The sequence below is a fragment of the Colletotrichum higginsianum genome, chromosome 5 (genome assembly GCF_001672515.1).
Source record: "Colletotrichum higginsianum IMI 349063 chromosome 5, whole genome shotgun sequence".
In the NCBI taxonomy this organism is placed as follows: Eukaryota; Fungi; Ascomycota; class Sordariomycetes; order Glomerellales; family Glomerellaceae; genus Colletotrichum; species Colletotrichum higginsianum.
Genome location: NC_030958.1, coordinates 3972431 through 3993153, shown reverse-complemented (window position 1 = coordinate 3993153; position 20723 = coordinate 3972431). Strand labels below are relative to the sequence as shown.

The 20723-nt window shown below is 53.2% G+C and overlaps 6 protein-coding genes across 6 annotated transcripts; 4 read left to right on the top strand and 2 right to left on the bottom strand.

The window, feature by feature from the left end:
• Positions 1-3582: 3582 nt before the first annotated feature.
• On the bottom strand, positions 3583-5685 carry CH63R_08069 (uncharacterized protein; the record flags this gene model as incomplete). Its single annotated transcript, XM_018303043.1, has 2 exons — positions 3583-5014; positions 5069-5685. 2 exons carry the CDS (start codon positions 5683-5685, stop codon positions 3583-3585), a joined length of 2049 nt encoding a protein of 682 aa, XP_018157821.1.
• Positions 5686-9778: 4093 nt separating this feature from the next.
• CH63R_08068 (Chromo domain-containing protein) lies at positions 9779-10889 on the top strand (the record flags this gene model as incomplete). The annotated part of the gene is made up of 5 exons (XM_018303042.1): positions 9779-10077; positions 10133-10175; positions 10232-10311; positions 10378-10750; positions 10815-10889. 5 exons carry the CDS (start codon positions 9779-9781, stop codon positions 10887-10889), a joined length of 870 nt encoding a protein of 289 aa, XP_018157820.1.
• Positions 10890-14028: 3139 nt separating this feature from the next.
• On the top strand, positions 14029-14484 carry CH63R_08067 (uncharacterized protein; the record flags this gene model as incomplete). Its single annotated transcript, XM_018303041.1, has 1 exon — positions 14029-14484. One exon carries the CDS (start codon positions 14029-14031, stop codon positions 14482-14484), a length of 456 nt encoding a protein of 151 aa, XP_018157819.1.
• A 779-nt stretch (positions 14485-15263) lies between these two features.
• On the top strand, positions 15264-16016 carry CH63R_08066 (E3 SUMO-protein ligase nse2; the record flags this gene model as incomplete). The annotated part of the gene is made up of 1 exon (XM_018303040.1): positions 15264-16016. The coding sequence occupies one exon, from the start codon at positions 15264-15266 to the stop codon at positions 16014-16016; it is 753 nt and encodes a 250-aa protein (XP_018157818.1).
• Positions 16017-16754: 738 nt separating this feature from the next.
• CH63R_08065 (E3 SUMO-protein ligase nse2) lies at positions 16755-18156 on the top strand (the record flags this gene model as incomplete). The annotated part of the gene is made up of 2 exons (XM_018303039.1): positions 16755-17804; positions 17953-18156. The coding sequence occupies 2 exons, from the start codon at positions 16755-16757 to the stop codon at positions 18154-18156; spliced, it is 1254 nt and encodes a 417-aa protein (XP_018157817.1).
• Positions 18157-18419: 263 nt separating this feature from the next.
• On the bottom strand, positions 18420-20142 carry CH63R_08064 (Hexokinase; the record flags this gene model as incomplete). Its single annotated transcript, XM_018303038.1, has 3 exons — positions 18420-18849; positions 18909-19481; positions 19544-20142. 3 exons carry the CDS (start codon positions 20140-20142, stop codon positions 18420-18422), a joined length of 1602 nt encoding a protein of 533 aa, XP_018157816.1.
• Between the last annotated feature and the right edge of the window lie 581 nt (positions 20143-20723).

Genomic DNA, 20723 nt, shown 5'->3' with positions numbered 1-20723 from the left:
GGCAACATAGGAGAAGGTGCCATGGTATTTTTCGAGACATATATGTATCGAGCGGGCATCAAAAGGTGCCGCTTGCGTCGATCATATCATGGTGCAAGCCCAGCGTCACCATTCCGATGCCCTAGTGCCTCATAAATACGCATCAGAGTTCACATCAAGTTTATATCAAGATGATTCGTATGACACCAACTAAAAGCACCCGTGTACAGTCGACGATCATAAGAATATGGGGCTTTCGTTCACGGCAGCAAGATCCGATGCAAGAGGCTGACCTGGAAAGCCAGAGTTCAATAGGCACTTTGGTGCTCAGGGCCACTATGGAATGCCATTATTTTGTCATGCCTAGTAAGATGCGGTCTATCTCCCAGTCAGGTGGAAAGCACAGCAATTGTATTCACACGTTGATTCTGCCGCTGGTATCAGCATTCTAGTTCAGTAATAAAGTAACGGGCAGTATTAGGTATTCTCTTTTAAGGCAATAGAGAGATAAAATGGCGTGGGCCCGGTGTTGTCATTATGGCGAAATGCTTCTCGGTGTAGCAATGCTCTCAAAGCTTCTAGTATGGTTTGGATGGTCATCGGCCCCTCTCTCTCCTTCCCTCGGGAGAAGTCTTCGGCAACGAACACAGCTTGTATTGACCGTCATACGTCATTCTGCATCTCGCAATATATCAGAAACATGAAATTCAGATAACGATGTCGCAGTCGGACTATGGTTGTCTTGCAACAACCCGACATCATGCAGGCACCCCTGCGGTCAGCCCCAAGGCATGCAAGTGATTTGACCAGCAGATCGACGTCTCTTTCAGATCCCAATAACTGTTCAGATACAAATTTCGATATCCGTTGCCATCACTTACGGCTTTCACTTCCCATATCGAGTCAATTGGTATATTGCGCCAGCACCACGTGATCTGAACGTTCTGAACTGACTACGTATCGTCTCTATCTAGAAAGCTAACTTGGGCGCAAAGAAGGGTAGCAGGTACACTGAAGAATGAAAACCCGGGACAATAATGGTACTATCGCAAAATGGAACTCTCGTGGGTTGACATTTGATGTTCTACTGACCAGAGCCCGAGACTTCTTCTCCACGTCGGGTCATAGTATGCATTGCGGCCTTTCATTTAAGTGATCATCAACCCTCGGTGATGTGTTACGAATCTCCGGAAAGAAAAACACATTAAATTACACCATAGTCTTTGGTATTGGGTTCCCGATACTCATCCGGTTAATTATCTCAGTGCCACCCCTAGCATCGTCACCATTATCATCATTATCATCATCATTATCATCATCATTATCATCATCATTATCATTGTATGGCGAGGTGCAGAAGCGCTCTGACAGGTAAGATTTCACCATCCTGACCGGCGACAGCATTGCTGGTATCCCTGAAGGAGCTCCTTCTCATAGAATTACATAGATAGCCCGTTGCATCGCAGTGACCGCGAACCAGAACCCTAGCCCAAGTCTCTTTGGATGTCCAAGGAGCTCATTGCACAACACTCTTGAGGTGTTTCCCGGCACAGACTTCAACAATGGCCCGGACATCCTCAGCGTCAACAGGCAGCGGGATGGGGCCATCGTGTGCCTGCTCGCGGTCCAGTATAACATTTGGGGGTCCCTGACCTGCCCTCGGACAAACTTCAAAAAAACAACCCGCCCCCGTTGGCGGATCATCGTGCCCTTTTCGACCAGCGCGAGACGAAAAGACCTATACCGAACTCGGAATTAGAGAATCCGAAAACATTGCCCAAACTTACCGATATCATAGCCATCGAAACCAACACTACCAAGTTCTCCACCAACTGGTAGCGAACCTCATGCCCCCATCCGCTTCCGCTCCATCGCCATCACACACCCCCTCCACTTCGGCTCTCGGGAACATTGCCCACTCACCTACATATGCGTCACCCCCAAGCAGACGATCCCTCGTGACGACGAAAGACCTGAGCCCCTTCAAAACGGTAAACAGCCACTCTCCCCTTCTCATCTGCCCCTGAGCCCCTTATCCATCGTAACTCAATCCTCCCATCAAACGATTCCCTTGAACCCTGTCCACAGCAACAGCCGCGAGCAATTAGATCATGTGCTCCCCCGTAAGCACAGCCCAAGGAATAGCCTCATGGACGGCCCATCTGTTTCCGTGACCGACAGCGAAATACCGAGTCACACATGCCCCGCCCACCGGGACCCGAGGCCCCTTTCCAGGGCGACCCATAGGCGTCAGCGGCCCTGTCGCTAGAATTCCGCAAACAAGACGGTATAATGGTACTGAAAAGATTATGCAAAGTACCGTTCAAGAGAGGGGTGCCAATGGCAACCCCCCCCCTCCAGTGCCAGACCAAATAGATGAGCCCCCCACGCCCCTCACCTGGGAGATGAAAGCCCATCATCTTTCTATTCTCGTCCTGTCGAGCCCATCAAAAAAGTGTGAGCCTCCCGTGGTCCTGGTAGATTACGCGCTCTCTGTGCTTAAACGAAGTCACCCATCTCCGAACAGACCCCACTCCCGAAACCCGGTAGTTCTGGCGGGGACCCGGCCCCATGAGAGTAACATCAAAACCTCAAATATTGGTATTCAGTCTTCGCAACTTGGGCAGAGACTTGCCAACTCGGCAAGGCTCGGATATCACAGCCCATTTGCTCGTGGTTTCGTGAAGGCTGCCATGGCCGAGATCGAGAAAGGGGCCAAAAGAACCGCATCAACCTCCGCCCCACCTCATCAGCCTGGAACTTCATCATTTCGCTCAATACCTGAATACCGAGTCTCCTAGACCAGAAGCCTGGTCTGCGTCCCCGTTCCAGCCGCCGAAGTCCCGGGTCCGTGACGCCGGTAGTGGTGTGTATACCCTTGTCGTTGCCCATCTCGCTCGTGGCCTATCTACCGAAGTGACTATATGCTTCTATATTCAAATGGCTCTCTCAACATGGGAGAGTAACCTCCGCCGGAGTGGGCTTAGCAAGTGATCCATCCCACAAGGTGGATAGAAATACTTATAACCATCCACATTTCTGCCGTAGCGCCACCGGCTGGACGGTAACACTCAGCAATTTTGACAGCCTGGGTCCAGGAGGGAGTCGAAACCCGGGAGATACATCCATACCTAACTAAATATTCATGATATCAACCCGTAATCTAAAGCAGTGAATATGTCGGATAAAGACCCTCAAATCCAGGGTCCCAGATTGGCTGTATTCTGAGCAGGCCCTAGAAGTGCCACTTTGGAGAGAAAAGGAAGGAGGGTTCGTTGTACAAGTTCAGCAATTCACGTGCTTCGAAGGAAACCAGGAGTGGTGATAGGATAGTCCCCTTTTCATCCGACAGGTGATTTATGCTAAGACACCAACAAAAAAAAGAAGAAAAAAAGAAAGAAAAAGAGACTAGCGTTATCGTTCCGGGCGACGCTTTGCCTGCGTATTATGTGCCTCAGAGATGCAACTGTGTAAAGTAAGGTGATACAATGGGCTATTGCCCTGATAACAAGCCGCGGTGTGAAGGAGAATGCCGCAGCGCTATTTTGCCCTCCAGTTCAGAATTGTAAACCCACATCACTCACACCCGAATCGATGGAATCCTTAATCCATGTACATTGGATCGCCTCTCACCTGGGTCATAGCCAATCCCATGTCGCCACCATGCATGCCCTGCATCGCTGCTTGCATGTTCGGCATTGACCGGCTCATGTTGATTCCGCCTCGATTCGCATTCGGATTGCCGTTCTGCATCATGAACCGCGCATCACTCGCACCCCTCTGCTGCACCTGCCTCGTCCGCGGCACCTCGAGAGTGGCCTGTCGCTGCATTGGCTGCTGCGGCATGGATTTTGTAGTGGGCGTATCCATTACGGCAAAACTGTCATCATCCTCCATCTCAGCGTCGGCGTCGGCGTCTCCATCGGCATCCCCATCAGCATCCTGGTCGCTCGCATCGTCGATTGAAGGCGGACCGCTGGTCGTTGCGCCCGGGTCGCTATTGCCAGTGATACTCGTTGTTGATTGCCGTTGATTGGGGCTGGGAAACTGTTGTGCTTGTTGCTGTTGAAGCTGTTGTTGCGACGACTGCGCTTGTTGTTGTTGATGCTGTTGTTGTTGTTGTTGCTGCTGCTGCTGGCGTTGTTGACTCTGTTGTTGCTGTTGCTGCTGCTGTTGCTGCTGCTGCTGCTGCTGCTGCTGCTGCTGCTGCTGCTGTTGTTGAGGAGTCGGAGCCGGCGTCGATGTGTTGCTGTTTGTTTGGTCCAGAGCCCTCTGAGCATTCATGCCACTGTTGGCAACACGGTTCATGCTGATAACTGTCTTCCACCGTTCGATTGCCCTCACAACAACATCATTAAGATCTAATTGTCGATCCTCCAACCGCAAGCCGACGCCTCGGCCACCGCTCTTGATGCCTGCCTCCAAGACATGGGTCAGAAGTTGACGCTCCAAGGGAACCGTGGCTGGAGAGAAGAGTTTGAATTCGCGGGGCTGTTGCAGACGGTTCAGCTGGTCAATTTGAGACTTCAGGTTGGCGTTCTCTTGCTGTAGCCTGTGTTGGTCGTCCTTCATCTTGTCAATCTCGGTCTGCTTCCTACCCACGCTTCTTGCCATTTCCAAGAGCCATAGCTCGTTTCGCCTCTGAACGGGCAGAGAGGTCCAAACAGCAAAGGCTGACTGCAGATGCTCATTGACTTGTTTCTCGAGGGTTTCCGCCGACTTTTCAGCTTTCTTCACAGCCTCGCGGGTGTCTCGGACCGGGCCCTCACGGGGGGGATATGTTAAATCCTCCATTGCCGCCGTGGTAGCAGTGGCACAAGTGACCTTCCAATTGCTGAACTCTTCATGGAAGAAAGCCCTCAGCGCATCGTACTCTCTTTGGCCGGGTGATTGGACGGACCAAGAGGTGGAGGTGGGATGCTGTGTGGAAGAGAAGAGAGTGGGCGGCGAGGCGAGACACTGCAACGTCAATGCAGGGAAGTCGAGGGCGAGAGGGTCAAACTCAAAAGGCATGGAATTATTGTCGATGTGTTGCCTGGCTTGGGGTTAGCGGCTGCGGGAGTCCTTTGTAACATGTCAAGAGACTCACTTGGCTGCTCTCCAAGAGCTCAAGAGCTCTCTCAAAGCGAGCTCCGCGGCGCGAGCGGTGTCCATAGCATCGGCGAGTTTGTGCTTCACATCGAACTGTGCCTTTTGCATCACCTGCTTGCTCACTTGCCTCGGCCTCTTTCCCGCATTCTGGCTTCCCTCCCCGTCGGTAGATGTAGCAACATCGCCGTTTTTGGGGGGGATGTTGTTCATGACGCCTGTGGTCTCCCAGGAAGGGGTCCAGGGGTACTTGCTGAGCGTCGAGTCAACGGCATATTGGCCATCTTTGGGCAGGGCTGGAGATTGGTGAGATTCGGCATCTTGCGTGGCGTCCCGCTTGGACTGGGTAGGCCTTGGTGTACTGGCCGGGGTTGAGACGTTCCTCGTGCCCAACGAACCCCTAGGCTGTCTCCGCGTGATGCTTCCTCGCAGACGCTTGATGGCGTCAACGTCGTGAATTCCATCTGGAGGCTTCGGGTTCTTTTCCTTGATATAGAGATCGAGGTGCCGGCCAAGGGAGGAAGAAGTGAAGGCTTGGCCACAGTAGGGACAGTTCTTGTCCTTGGGGGCGGCCAGTTTCTGCTGGCTCGAGTCGGCATTGCTCGCGGTTTCCGCCATGGCTCGGGTTCTTGGTGTGTTCAGCAACAGTTGGGAGGAACAGCGAGTGTTTCGAAGGAGATATCGACTTATGGGGACGAGATCGGGGGCGATTTGGGGGCTACAAGGCTTTCGTGTAGAAGAACACTTGCAGCTGCTCCAGGGGAGCTATGTAATCGAGGGTCATATGTAGATGGGTCGGATAGAGAGTGGTCGTTGGCGAAGCCAGCAAATTTCAAACAAGGTTCAGTACGGTAAATAAAGGGGGACGAAGGGGGAAAGACAGTGGTAGATAGATACGCAAGGAGAGGATGTAAAAAGAGAGGTATGTGAGGGGGAGGAAAAAGAGTGAAAAGGACAAAATGCTGAAGAGCTGAACGAGTGTGCGAAGAGAAGGAGGTCGGTCGGTCGGTAGGGAGGTGTCGAGAAGCAGCTGCTACCCTCGTATGAACAAAACGCAGCCCAATCCTTGTTTGCGTGCGTGTAGCAAATGGCTCGTTGTTCACGGCTTCCGGGTTCGGGGGTCGTCGGTGGGAGTGGTGAGCAAGGTAACGACAGGTGTTGGCGGAGGAGGAGAAGAAGTAGGAGTAGTACGTAGTTGGATCCCAGATATTAAGGATGCGTTTCTTGCGGCTTTCTCGGTCTCTCGCCGACGTGCAATTCTCTCAATCCAGCCGTGGACACTCGCAGTCTCTCGACCTCTTGCAAAACAAAACAAAAGAGAGACGAAGAGGGGTGGGCAAAGAAGGATAGGACGTGTGGTGCAAATGTAAAGTACAGAAGAGTAAGGGGAAGTTGCAAAAATGTCACCCGGGATTGAATTATTGCAGTTTTTTTAATAAGGCAGGACGGCAGGGGTAGCACCACGGCCCACGACCCGCGCCAAAGCCAAAAAAGATTAGGAGGAGGAGCAAGAGCTTTCGGTCGGGTGCACCCCTCTCTCTCAGTCTCCAGCTCCCACCACACCCCCCCTTCGGCCCTTCGTCCCATGGGCGGCTCCCCCTCCACCCTTTTCCCGTGGACCATCTCTCCCAGCCCATCTCATCCCGTATCATCCTCCCCAGATTGGCGCTAGGCCAGTCGCTGCACAGACGGAGCCAAGGACGGCCCATCAAAGCTCGTTCAGGGCCGTACGGTGGTCCCACCGCTGTGCTGATGCCCTTTTAAATAGGTAGGTAGCGATGACTGCTATGGGCATCATCTACATTTCCAGCAATGGCTCTTCCCGTATCTTGACCTTCTCATACACCATATTTCGTCTTCATGGTCGTACACCCCCTGCTCGACCTTTCCTCGCGAGGTTACATGGCCAAAAGATGCCTCAATCCCAACCGCAAGCGACTCCTCCATCGCGCAGCTCCCATCTCCCAAGGTTCCATTTACGCGTTCCCGTTGGTTGGGCGTTCCGACCAACTCTTCAACTCGACACCTCCCCAAACAAATAACAACCAACCAAGCTGCCCCTCGACCTACAAAGCACAGAACGAGCCTGTTCGACCTGGGTTTCGGATGTCACGGCCATCTCACTCAGCGTCTTTCGCTCCGTCGCAATCATTCCAACTCCCAACCTCTGCCTGTCTTTCTCACATGTTCTATTGGCCGCCTAATGTTGATCTAGTCCGTAGAAGACGAGAGGAACAACCCGCCCTGCGCATCACTCCTACTGGCTTAGCGCGAGGGGCGGGGAGCCGCTGGGGTGCACAGGGAACTTTTGATTTGAGGAAACGTGCCCGTCTTTTTTCGTCTCTTGTCGTCTTCCCTTGGGATGCTTGGCCCAACTGGCCAACTCCAGTCTCTCCCACACATACTTGCCGACCCTTCAAAACTCTCGACGAACATCCTCTCTACCCCCTGTCGAGCTGCGTTATGAAGCTCAAATTGCGTCGGTCAGCCTAGAGACTCTTGACTCGAATCAACCTCGAGATTCATTGAGGTGCTCCGGGGCTGCGCAAAGCTGGCTTCTGTCGCTGGTTGTGGCTGCAGATGATCCAACTGACGGGCCATGGCACATGCTGCGCTGCCAAAAAGATTCTTCGATAATTCTATGAAGTACATGGGAGGGACTTTTGGATTGGATTTTTTTTTTCTTTCTCCTTTTCAATAAACAATTTGACCCTCGTGGCCAACGTCGTCTCGCTTTAGACACGTTGACATCTTTCCAACTCACCGCGTTGGATCAATCCTGGCTAGACTGGCCGACTGACCGGGGCGCGGCTTTCCCGCTTCATTTCTTTAGGCTCCTGAGCCCCCACTGGCTTGTGTCCGATCCAGTTTTCAGGGGCCTTCCGGGAGATCATCCAGGGGAGCCGAAGGACCTGCCGACCTGATCAGAGCGGTGCCGGCAAAACCGTACATACATGGTAGACTGTACTGATTGGCCTGATGGCTTTCGTCTCTTGAGTATTGGTCGACCACAGCATATCCCTCGTCAACTAACCGTGAAGAGAGAATTGTGGTTTCGACGAGAGACGCAGCGATTCCACGTGTCAGCAGCCATGCGTTCTGTCGATTATTTTTATGTCCTCTCTCTCTTCTCTCTCTCTCTGTCCGTGTTTGGCTCGGGGAAGACACCCGGCGCACAAAGCGCCCCATTTTCCTGCGTAGAATAACGGGGCTGGCTTCTGCAGGACGCGACCCATGAACAACGGACAGATGTGCGCCTCAACGAGTCCAGGTCCCAAAGGCGCTTCCTGTCATCCGATTGCTGATGCTTCCGACCCCGTTAGTTCCTTGGAAGCTGGTTGTCTAGTGCGGCCTGTCGTAGCCGCAGCCTCTTGGATCAACCTTGTCTGAGTCGTTTAGTGCTGGCCCCATCAAGGAGTTCGTTTGCAAACCAACGGTAGCGTCCTGCAGGACACCGATAATTTCCCGCCATCTCTTCCACGGCAGCTGAGGCTGACATCCAGCGTCAAGACGTGTTTGGTCTCGATTCAGAGCAGGAGACGTATGCTGGTCCGTTCTTTGTCCTTAAAATGCCATGGCCCTGTCGTTGATATGAGCGGAAGGCGAGGCATCATCGGTCGAGTTGGACCTTGCATATGACCACTGCTCATGAATGGCTATCTACCCGCCAGCCGTTCAATCTGTCACGAGCGGGTTTTTTTGAAGCCTCATTGAGAATATGGCGCGATGTTGGGAGCCGTGTTTTACCTCTGTAAATCGCCGCCCCTTTGACGCTGCAGATGTTTTGATGAATTGCTCATTACGCTTCTGCAGTTACATGCAGACGCGCTGCATACCGAAGGAAATCTTTTCGTTGGCTGAAGAGGCAGAGTTGCATTCATGCCCTAAAACTGCTATGCTGAGCAACTGAGCGAGCGAGTGTGGCGTGTGCGTGTGTGGGCTGCAGTATCTGTATCAAAAATAGCCTGGTCGTGAGATGGCGGAAATTCTCAACCCAACGATTTATTACGGTTGATTCAGTTGTTATCTATTGCTTTACTTTCTAGGTGAACAATGAAACAATTAACACAAACACCCAGATAGTAGGTATCCTAGTTATCTTTGCAACTATGTTTGAAGAGAACGAGAAGCCTAGTTCCGAGGCGAATTGTTTGACCAGATCGAGAGATTGTCGGATGAGTACATGCCTTTGTAAGTGTTCTCTCTGCAGCATACTATGTAGATATCTACCCGCCTAGGTAACATGAGAGAATCGCCTTGATGCTGGTACCTAGCAGTAGAAGCCACTTTTAATTGGATGCTGAAGCTTGGTCCATCTGTTCGAAAACCCCACACCAGCTCATTTCCAAGCTTTTGATCACGTGATAAGTGACGCGCCACATAGCTGTAGTGAACTGGGGTGAACTGGGGGCGCTCCAGCCTCACGTCTTCTCGGTGGCACCCAGACAACCCAGAACCGCGTCGCTGCTTCCTGCCGTTCTTCTGCCTGCGTAGCTTCCATCTACGTTTTGTATCATTTAGTCTAGACTCAGCAACCCGCTGTTGTGTTCGTTATTCAATTGCCTTCAACAATGCCTCCTGGTGAGCTTCCCGTCTCTCCCGACTCCACCACTCACACCATATACGCAGCGCGTCCTGTTTGCGACAACATAATCGCTGTCTCGATCACCACTCCAATTCTCCGCCGATCGCCAAAATACCGCGCCCGAAGATGTTGAACAAAAGAAAACACAAGAAGCTGACCGCTCCTGCAGCCATCAGCGACGACGAACAGTCGGACGTGAGCGGCGAGTTCGCGATCCCCATCAAAGAGAAGCGCGCAAAATCCCGTTCGGCCGAATATCGAGATGACATCCTCGAGACTAAGAGCGAGGAGGAGGAAATCTCTGGTATTAAGGGCGACTTGAACGGTGGGCGCGCCAAATCCGTCACCAAGGCCGGGGACGAGAAGGAGGACGACAGTGGCGAGGAAGATGAGGATGAGGACGGGGACGACCTGGAACCTGACGAGTGCGTTTTGCGCGGTCAACTACCAGCGTGGTTAATTCCACTAACACTGCTACAGATACGTCGTGGAGAAGATTCTTGACCACCAGGTCGCCGAAGATGTTTGCGCCCTTTTTGCCCACACTGTCGCGCTTTATCGGCTAACCAATGCTCGCAGGGCACCGTCAACTTCCGCGTCAAGTGGGAGGGCTATGAGAAGAAGTCCGACCAAACATGGGAGCCCGAGGACAGCCTGAAGTAAGTTGAGCCGTCCGGCCAGCGGTTGAAACAGCGGCATTGGATCGCATGCTGATAGGTGAATAGGGAGGGCGCATCCGAGATCCTGGAGGAATACCTGAGGAAACTAGGTGGCCGCGAAGCGCTGTTCGAGGAGAAGTCCAAGGCCAAGTCAACCAAGAAGCGTGGCCGTCCTTCAGGGGCTTCATCTACGCCGTCAGCGACCGGCAAGAGATCTAGGCATAACGGCCACCCCAGCGAATCTACGCCTCCTGCGTCAGCAAGGGAGGCCAAGAGCAAGGCCTGGACTCTGCCTAGCGGCAGCTGGGAGGAAGAGGTCGAGAGCATCGACGCCTGCGAGGACGAGGAATCAGGATCTTTGATAATATACCTCAACTGGCGCAATGGCCAGAAGACCAAGCACTCCAAGGAGGTGGTGTATAAGCGATGCCCCCAGAAGGTGAGACGCAGGCTGCACACGGCCCCATTTCATGGCGGAACAGGGGATGCTGACAGAAAACCAGATGTTACAATTTTACGAAAGGCACATTCGCATCATCAAGGCCGGTCCTGACGCCGAGATGGAGGCCGAGTCGTAGGACAGCCAACTAAAGTGTAAAATTCCATGGGTCAAGTCTAGGGACAGGAACGGCGTTTGGTCTGATGGTATACTCACAATTATCCCTCGTCTTCTGGAAGACTTTCATTTGCCTGGCTCCATGGCTGTCTTGGTCTTTGCATGTTCTGCGGTCCTCCAAAGTAGGCCGAAGACGTCTCACTTGTAATTTGGTCTGGAACTTTGTCTGCGGATAGTCATCCTGTGTCCGACTTAGCGGAAGCGTGCAATATTCGCGATTAGGATTTCAAGTTGCTGAAATAAGCCTCCTCTTTCGACCAGCCGTTCCGTCATAGACGCCGCAGAAGCCATCCTACTCACTCTGCTTGGCCCAAATCAAGGTGCGGTCGCCAATCCGCCAAAGAACTTGGGGTTCTCTACTGACCCATTTCAACGGACCATTTCAGCCGTAGTAAGTCTTGTCTTGAATTCGTCGTCGAGATCTATCCCCAGCGGGCGCCGTCGAGCTGGATCCAGGCACGATGCAGGTACGGACGGTGGGGCCCGCGGCATCAAGATCTCCCAAGTCCCTTTACACTAAGATATGTAGGGGAAGGTACGGGATGAGTGGTAGAAGAAAGACAAAGTACGACAGGGGATACAATCCTGCAAAACAAACCAAGCTAGAAGCCAGCGAGGTTGGGCGAGGGGCGCGTCGAAAAGCCGGGTGGGGTCCACTAAAAACGGCTCAAGACCCTTGTTTCGCAGGCGGTTGGGCGTGAGTGGTGTGGTAGCGCGCTGTCGCCGGTTTCTGGCCACCAGCCCCTCGCATTTCTATTGACTTGGACTGTTGAAAAGTTGGTGGCGGGGCAACGCTTCTTTTTAACGTGAAGCCGCCCGCGCTGCATTCCTCGCATGCTGGTCTCTCGCTCTTCCTTTTCTCTGGTATATTCCATGCTCAGACTGTTGGCAACCTGAAGCTAGTTCTTATTTCCGATCCCACGACCGCTCTATTCAATAAGTGGACAGTTTGGATTGTTCTCCCGCCTACTCGCCCTCCACAGCATCAGATCCACATCAGAAGCACGCCGGCATATTCTAGGCAGCTCACTCACCGGTTGGAATCTCTCACACACGTCGGTCACTCGGTTGGAATTTCGAGGGAGGCCATTCGTCCGTCCAACGACCATCATCACTGCGGACAATTACCCCTCCTTTCAACGTCCCTCTCCTCTCGGCCCGTTGAAAGTTGTCACCGAATCCCGACCCTCATCCCGAGACCCAAACATTCCCCGGCTCACGGCGACTCCGCTTTGGCTCCCGGATCTTTACCACCGTCTTCTTTTCCCCAGCCACTGGGACAACCGACGCTCCACACTAATCCCACGCCACCAACTCCAGTCTCGACTTCATCCCCGTCCAGGCCCCCCCGTCAGCCAGTCACTCTGACGGTGAGTTTTACACCGCAACCGCAGCCATGGTCAAACAAAACGACGTCATCGCCATCATTGTCATAGTGCTATTCGTCGTGCTCGCCCTCGTCGCCTTTGGCATCTACAGATTGGTCCACGTTGCACGACAAAGTATGAGCGTGACATCCGGGTCGAGCAGTAGCAGCTCCGACGAAATAGTCGACCGCTGATCCGTTACGTCGGCACTCCCCTGGCTATTGCCGCAAATTTACACCCAGAACATCACGATATCGGCCAGGAGCGCCCGTGAACTTAGGCTGCATTTACTTACACCCCCACCGCCTCATCGCAAACGGCGTGGTGTCCGTCTACGAAAGCATGGAAAACGAAAAGCAAGGATGAATTGGGACGAGGGAAGATAATGAGGAAGGGAAACGGCAATATGGGCAGGGACATGAGAAATGATTTATTGGGCATCTTCACGGCATTTTGTTTTATTTTCACTTTCAATGTTATGCGTTGGCAGAATTGACAGAAGATACCGAGGGAACGTCTACGAGGCGAAACATGTACATAACGAAGTGGAGCAAATGGTTAGCTGACCGAGCGACGGCTCAACGTCAAATATCTGCACACGAGCTGGACATCAATCCTGTCTGGTGTATATAGAAGGAAAGCCACATGAGGCTGAGAATGGAATAAGATCTCTTCAGACAAGCCACATGGATCATTCGTCCAAATTGTGGTGCCATTGATGGGTATCCAAGCTGTGTTAACAACAGCCGGTCAGCCTAAGAGCTTACTTAGCCACTTGTTTCGCTCGCGGAATCCAACCCAATGCCCAACGAAAAACCTTGGCCTCTCTCAAGGATATGTCGTACCACGAAGTATTGCTATATGTCAAGTTCATCATAGGTTCGTTTTGGCTACGAGGTTTCTGGCGAGGAGAAATGGACTCGGGGGTCATCTGGCGATTGACTTCGGTCCCCACAAAGAGAACACGGCGAACTCGTAAAAGGAGTGGATTTATGTCTTAAGATGCAGGTGTGCTATGTGGACCGCCCTTGGATCGGGTTTAATTTACTCGTCGTCCCGTAAGGTTGCGAGTATTGTTGCCAGCAAAGGTCTATGCTACGCGTGTAGAAGGTCCGTTAAAGCCCTTGTCGAGACATATTTCAATATCGTATGGCGTTCTCTCACAGCCCAGGAGAGGGCATGAGGTGCATCTCAAGCAAGTTAGAGTTATCGGGGGGGCTGCTTTCCCTCCCCAGCCCTGGCTCACAATGCCCCATGGCTGAGTCAAGTGCACGATATTTATAAACAAGGATGCCTTTGTATGATAGGCTTGGTTTTCAAAATGGTAACCTTGTGTCAGGTCAGGTTGCGTATTGCACTCAGGAAGGTTTTTGATAGAAGCAGTCGTGATGCACATGAATCGTACTTTATTGACTAAGGAGATAGCAGCGGTAAACATATGGGATAACCAATCGAAGGGATACACATGTTGAATTGGACAACAATAGTGTCAGACTGAAAGAATACCCAAGAATAACCCTCAAACAAAGGGCAACGTGTCTGACCTCGACACTCCCACCCCATTCTCCATTGTGATGAATAGACAAACGAGGCCAAATTTTTTCACGGCATGTCAAGACTCGTAAAGGTTTCGATAAAAGACAGAAGTAGTGGCAAAAAATCAAAAACATGTCCCTGAACGGCCAGAAAACAAGACCAACAACATCCCAAAGAATACAACGCAAGAATCACACAATGTCCAGACCAGAGCAAGACCACAGCTTGACCGGCCGCCAGAGCATCATTCGGGCACCACATGACCAGAAACCAACGACCCGAGTACGATCTTCCCGCAAGTCTGTGAATCAGAGGTTTCGTGACGGCGGCGACGTGGACAACCTGAACAAGGCCAAGGAACAGGCCGTCTTCAACGCCAAGTACCGACCGAATGACGACAAGCTGTGCGCCTCGGAGGGGACCAGCCCGTATGTAATTGGAGCGGTCACAGTGAACAACATAGACGTGTCATTCGGGGGCGTCACGTTTGAAATAATCAAGGGCCACGTATCAGACAACGGCGATGTTGTCATGACAGAGAGTGAAAACATAGAACCTACGAAGATGATGGAAAACGGGTTTCGGGCTCGTGAGAAAAGTCCCGGGGAGGACCAAGGCATTTGGTCTCGGATCTTGCGAGAAACACAAGGCTAAGAGTCGTACAACAGAAATTCTGCTGGTACCGAAAGCTGAGTAGCTAGAAGACAATATATGGTCACCTAAGTTTGCAGAACGTGGATGGGACCACGTTCCGCAGGTGCGTCTGCTGTTAGGTTGCAGTGACCAAAGGAGTCTTAAAGAGCACATATCGGAGACTTACTCGAACAACAGAAGGAGACCTAACATCATACACCCCATCAAGCCGTCGTGTGTGATTTTCAGTGAGATGTAACGGTCCCGAGAGTCCGGTAACCAAATGTGTTTCTATCATGAGCATTGTTACTCAATGAACCATCTAACAATAACATTTCAGCTGTGGAGTATCTTTCGAGAAATTCTATTCCTAGCTACGAGACAGCTCAAAAAGGGGCTGTGAATTCAGGCGTTGCTGGGCACTAATGAGAAGCAATCGCCATTTCTGGACAGAAAACGAACCATACCGTTGTGTTCACCGACATTTCGATTTGGTAGACATGTTCGAATACGCTGGGCAATCGATCATAGAAAATTTGACCAATGATAACGAAGTGCGCTGTCTGAAACCTAATTCACTGATTTGGTGCCATTTTCCGCAACCTGAATCACTGGCGAACTGATACTTTGTGTATATTCACTGGAACCCGGAGCGGCACATAATCACAGTACTGCCATGGAAGCATCTATTATTTTGTTTAAAAACCTGCGGTTTCCAAGGCACCAATCTGTATAAACAAGGTCAACCAGAGTACAAAGACAACGGCCAAAGAAGATCCACCTCTGAAAAAACCGCAACAATGCCAGGCAACCCTTCTAATACATCACCCAATATCAGAGCGCTCCGCCACAACGGGCGCATCGTGGGATACGTCAAGGGAGACGAGGTATACCTCTACGACAACTATACGCATGAGCTCCAGAAGCAAGATATAAGGGCGGGTGAGCCTGGCCCTGTCGACTATATCTACTCGGACGCGTTACCAGCCACTGAATCCCCAACCTCTCAACTCCTCCGCTTCCACCATTCTCCCTCGTCAATCCAGGTTATACAAAACATGCTGGAAGAACTTGGAAGGAAGCTCAGTTCGCGCGTTACCGTTGCCAACTCCCTCAGAGAAGCCGGGAAAGTTCTGGACGGGGTTATTTGGTCCATCGCACCCTACGACTATGCCATGTTCATGGTCGGTCAGGAGGTGCCGCCGGAGGATGAGGAGTGGCAAGGCGTCTGTCCCGAGGCTCGGAGGCAGGCCCACGAGTGGCTTTATCAGAGAGGGCGGACCACAAAACGCATCAACAGCATCGATGAGGAAATTGAGAAGCTCCAGCAAGACATCACGGCCGTCTCCGCTGTAATGGTAGAGGCAGATCATGTAGAGAAACTTTACCGTCAAGCTTGTGTTAGCGTGACTCCCGTTGAGCTCCCTCCATGGAAGATTCCATTAATGGAGAAGGCTGCTGAAATCTGGCACAGGCAGAGGGCGTACGACGACATGAAGAGGGCGAGGGGAAGGGAAACCATGGTCCACTGGGCAGATGAGAAGTGGCAATAGCATCACGAAGTCGATGTCAGATGGAATGCAACAACCGCTGTCAATGAGGTAAAAGAAAGGGGGGGAAAACGTCGCGAGGGTGACAGGGTGGTCCACGAATTGAAGTTGATATAATATCAGAGGACAGCCTGTCTAAGAGAGGCTGATTTCAAGACAAAGACATATACCATCAGAATTTAATGCGTTAGAAGAGCATCGACTTTGACAACAACCGAGGTCGATAACGTGAGCATTAGGCATCTCCCTTGTCCCTCCAACTCGATTGTTTGAAAGGTCTTAATTCTTACACACAGACCGAAGGAGATATCTTGGTGACCGTAGGGCCAAAGTGATCGCGAATATCGATTGCTTTAACAGGGTGGAAGTCGTCGTCCATGACATGCTGGTTCCAATGGCAGTGATCCGATCAATGAAATAAATATTAATGGTGCCGGCTCCTGTGTTGCTAGGTGCCGAAAACGAAAGAATATGTTAAGAACGAATTTGCATTCGTCCGCAACGTATGTCTTCCGAGCGGGTGGTAGAGTATCAAAACTACCTGAGTAGGTACCTAGGATGATCCTGAAGGCATGCAGGACGTTCGTTCATCTGGATATCGATGCAGGGATCACCCCGCAGTGGACCCAAAAAGGTACCTATCTACCTATCGTCACTAGGTACGTACCGGTGCGTGATCCGCCCCACAGGCGCGCTACGGCACCGCGTTTTCCACTTTGTCGCCTTTGCCAGATTAGTTTCATGCCATCCATCTCAGACATTCAGGCAGCTGTCATTAACACAAGCAGCGCGCGGTCGACCAGAGACGTGACTTTCGGGACCTGGACCCTCTTGAAAACGATGCCCATTTTGGAACGCCGTCGACCAGGCCAGCGGCGGCCTGAAAGAAGAGTAGTGGACGACGACGACGATGTCCCGGGAAGCGACCTCCCCGAATACGAGACCCTCGCCTGTCCCCTCTCGGCGGAGGCTAAGCGTGCCATCGCGGACCTCTCGAACAGCCGTGATGTTCACCGCTATCAGAACCACGTAAAGACCTCCATACGACACCTTGGCTTCTCCGTCGTCGGCATCAACGACGCCATCCGTACCCGCCACGAGACCCTGAAGCGTTTTGCCGAGAAGCGTGCCGAGTCCAACGATCTCGAAAGCCAGGAGAAGTCACAGCGCGAGCTCGACGTTGAAGCCCATACCGCGGCCCTCGAAGAAGAGATTCCACGTCTTACGGCCGAGGCTGAGGCCGCCCTTCGTGACCTCATCGACAGGCAAATCGAACTCGACGACGAGAAGGCCGCCTTGACGGATACGGTGTCGTACTTCCAGGCCCTCCCCGAGCAAGCGCCGCGACAGCGCAGACGTCCATGTGCGGTAGCCAATGCCGACGACTCAAATGCAGAGGAGGATGGCGATGCCGTGGACGACCTGCTCCCGCCGCCGGACCAGTCCGTCATCGACATTCTCCGCCAGAACCGCGCAGACAAGGCCCGCGAATACCAGCGCCAAAGCGCATACCAACGCTATGCGCTAAACAATGACTACGCTGCCTTCAAGAAGCTCTGGCACGATGCCGTGCACGGCGACACGGAGATGCCTCTACCTAACGCCAAGCACTGGTTCGACAACGCCGGGAACCCCGTCATGCCAATGCGCCGCAGCCCCGCGAATACTGGGGATGAACCCGGTGCTCAAGCGGCCGACCAGAGCGACGAGGACATAGTTATCGCTGGCGAGGTCAGGGATTATAGGTGCCCGCTATCGATGCAGCTGTTTGAGAACCCGGTCAGCAACAACGTGTGTAGCCATACGTATGAGAAACAGTGGATCGTCGACATGCTGCGCAAGGCTCCAAACGAGCGTGTGCAGTGTCCCGTTTCGGGCTGCTCCAGGGCAAGTACTTCTCGTGATGTTCCGAGAATTTCCTGACTAACCAGATCTATAGGAACTGGGTCTCGACGACCTGTATGATGACCCGGTGATTCTGCGCAAGATGAAGCGTGCCCTGGAAGAACAGCGACGCCTCGACGAGGAAGCGGCCGAGGAGAGCAGCTCCGACGTCGAAGATGAGGACGAACCTCGCCCGGTCAAGCGTGAGGCTCGCTCCAAGAGTCACAAGCGCAAGGTTGAAGAGATTGACGACGAGTGAGCGCTGGCATTGTTACCTGTGCCATCTCCTACAGGCGAAAAGGCGTTGCCGGGACGAATATTGAAGTGATGATACCCAAAGTTAATAACATGAGCCTCTGACGAGATCCATTGAGTTGGACTCGGAAAATTCGCGCCTTGTTATTATGTACGTGATGTCAGTTTTAACTCCCCGCCATGCAACCTACGCGCCGACTCCACAGATCGTGCAACATGACCGCTCCCGTCTATCTACGTTTACTCCACCTGCAGGTGCGACAAAAGTCACGCAGGTGCGTTGCACGTCCTCGCCAGCGCAACGCCTGCCCCCAGCAATGAGCTCTCCTTCGCTGGCACGAGGCTGATGCTCCTGTCCTTCCTGTTGACCAGAGCATCCACGTAACCCTGACACATGGCCAGATAGCCCGGATAGTACTCGATCACGCTGCCGTTGTACGCGACCATCGTCCGCACCAGACCCGACTCCTGCCCTAGCCTGTCGGGAAACTCGTCTTCTGGCTCCTCCCTGCCCAGCGCCTCGAGGCGGAGGGACCAGATGGCGTGTAGGCACGCGGCGATGATGGCGGCCGATCTCCTCGAGACGAAGGACGCGAGGGAACGGAGGGCCGATATGTCGGATGAGGTTGGTGTGTGAGACGAGGGGTGGCGTGCGACGAAGAGATCGATGGACGACGTAAACAACGGCGTCGCATCTCTGTCACGTAATTAGCAATGGGATCATGTAGATGACGACCTTCGAGGTGTGAGCGTTACCCTTCAATGGCAGATATTGTTTCCGATGCAAGAGAATACGGCTCGTCGAGCGACTTGGGCACGACGCCGCCAAAGAGGCCCGTCGTCCGGATCGCCTCGACCAAGGCGATCCTCACCACCTCACCGAGGTAGTACCCGCTCACCATCTGCTCCAGAGGCTGGAAATCTGGCCTTGGATGCCCCTGCTTCAGCAGTGCATCCCAACGCGTCACGCTCAGAACATCCTGCCCGAACATACCGAGCTCCGTGTTGACGATGACGTCGCGCGCCTCGTCCCACCATTCCCGCGGCCGGTCGCCGAACTTGGGCTTCCCGATGAGAGATACGGGCAGGTAGGCGGCGATGTTGACGCCGGTGCCGAGGATGAGGCCGAACCGCGTGGCTGGGTGGATGTAGGCCTGCGAGAGGAGCGTGGCGCCTCCATCGTTGAGGATGACGCGCAGCTGGACGTTCATGCCCCTCGCCGCGCAGGCGGACTCGATCACCTCGCCGAGGTCTTGTCCCATGAGACCCTCGGCGGCGAGAAATCCCTTACCCATGCCGTGGATGCGGCCACCTTTCAATGATGTTTGCCTGGGAGGAGGCAGTTAGTCCACCGGGACGCGTGCGATTCAAGTACAACGACAAAGACTTACTCAATGGGGAAGCTCCAAGCCAAGGCAACAGGCGTGGGTCGTGAAGTGTCCTGTCCGTCTTGAGACACCATGTCCCATATTCTCTGAGCCATCCAGTCGAAAAAGGCCATGCCCTCCAGATTCCTGATGTCGTTGTCGATCTTGAACGAGCTCATCCGCACAATCTCGCTCTCGCTCCCCTTGGAGTCCCGGCCCCGCAACTCCACCAATGCGACACGCAGCGTCGATCCGCCCACATCCACGGCCAGATACTGGCCGACTTCGTGCCCGCCGGGGAGCTGATGGTTGTACGACGGGAGCATGCAGGCCATGCTCGTCTGCAGCTTGTCCCTGAACTGGGCCTTCAGAGCATTGGACAACTCAAGGAGGCCATCGCCAAGCAATGGGCCGATGAGGAGGTCTTCGGCCCCCTTCAGGAACTCATCGACGTTCCGTGTCGATGTTGTTGCCGTTGCGGTCTTGGAGCACTCGACTGTTGGCCTGGTCCCGGAAACGGACTGAGGGGTGATACAGAAGGCAATTAAAGCCTGTATCAAAGACTTGCCCCGGAGCAGCTGCTTGACGACAGCGGCCAAGAAGGACTTTGGAAATGTGGTCATGGCAGGGGGGTGATGACACTGCTGCCTGGATCAAGGAAAGGGTTCGAACGAAAGAGGCGTGGACGATGCTGGACCATCTATCTAGCTGACGAGATGTTGGACTGTAAATAAACGGGACGGGGCACGAGCCATGACAACTGGGGACAAGGCCGGCGAGATGGGACGAGATAAGTGAGATTTCGTGTGAAGGAGGAGGAGGAGGAGGAGGAGGAGGGTCGCAAAGATGTCGCAAACAACGTTTAAACGGGGACTCCACGGCGGACTGGTAGCGGATCGACAGGCACAATCCGAGGAAGGATGGATGGGGGGGGATTGCGCGCGCGCGCGTGTGTGTGTGTGTATGGAGCAGGAATGAAACCTACCGGGTGGTGGTCGTTCGACTGTTCGGAGGTTGGCGCAGGCTGGGGACGTCGTATCGTATCCAACGGGGCCCGGCAGCGGGATGAATAACTAACTGCAGAGAGGCAAGACGATGGCGACAACGACCAACGCCCAATGGATATTACGGATCAGAGCAACACTGCTTGTCTATGAGAAGGAAGGGAGGTGCAGTGGCAGCTGGAGGCGACACCATGTGTTGC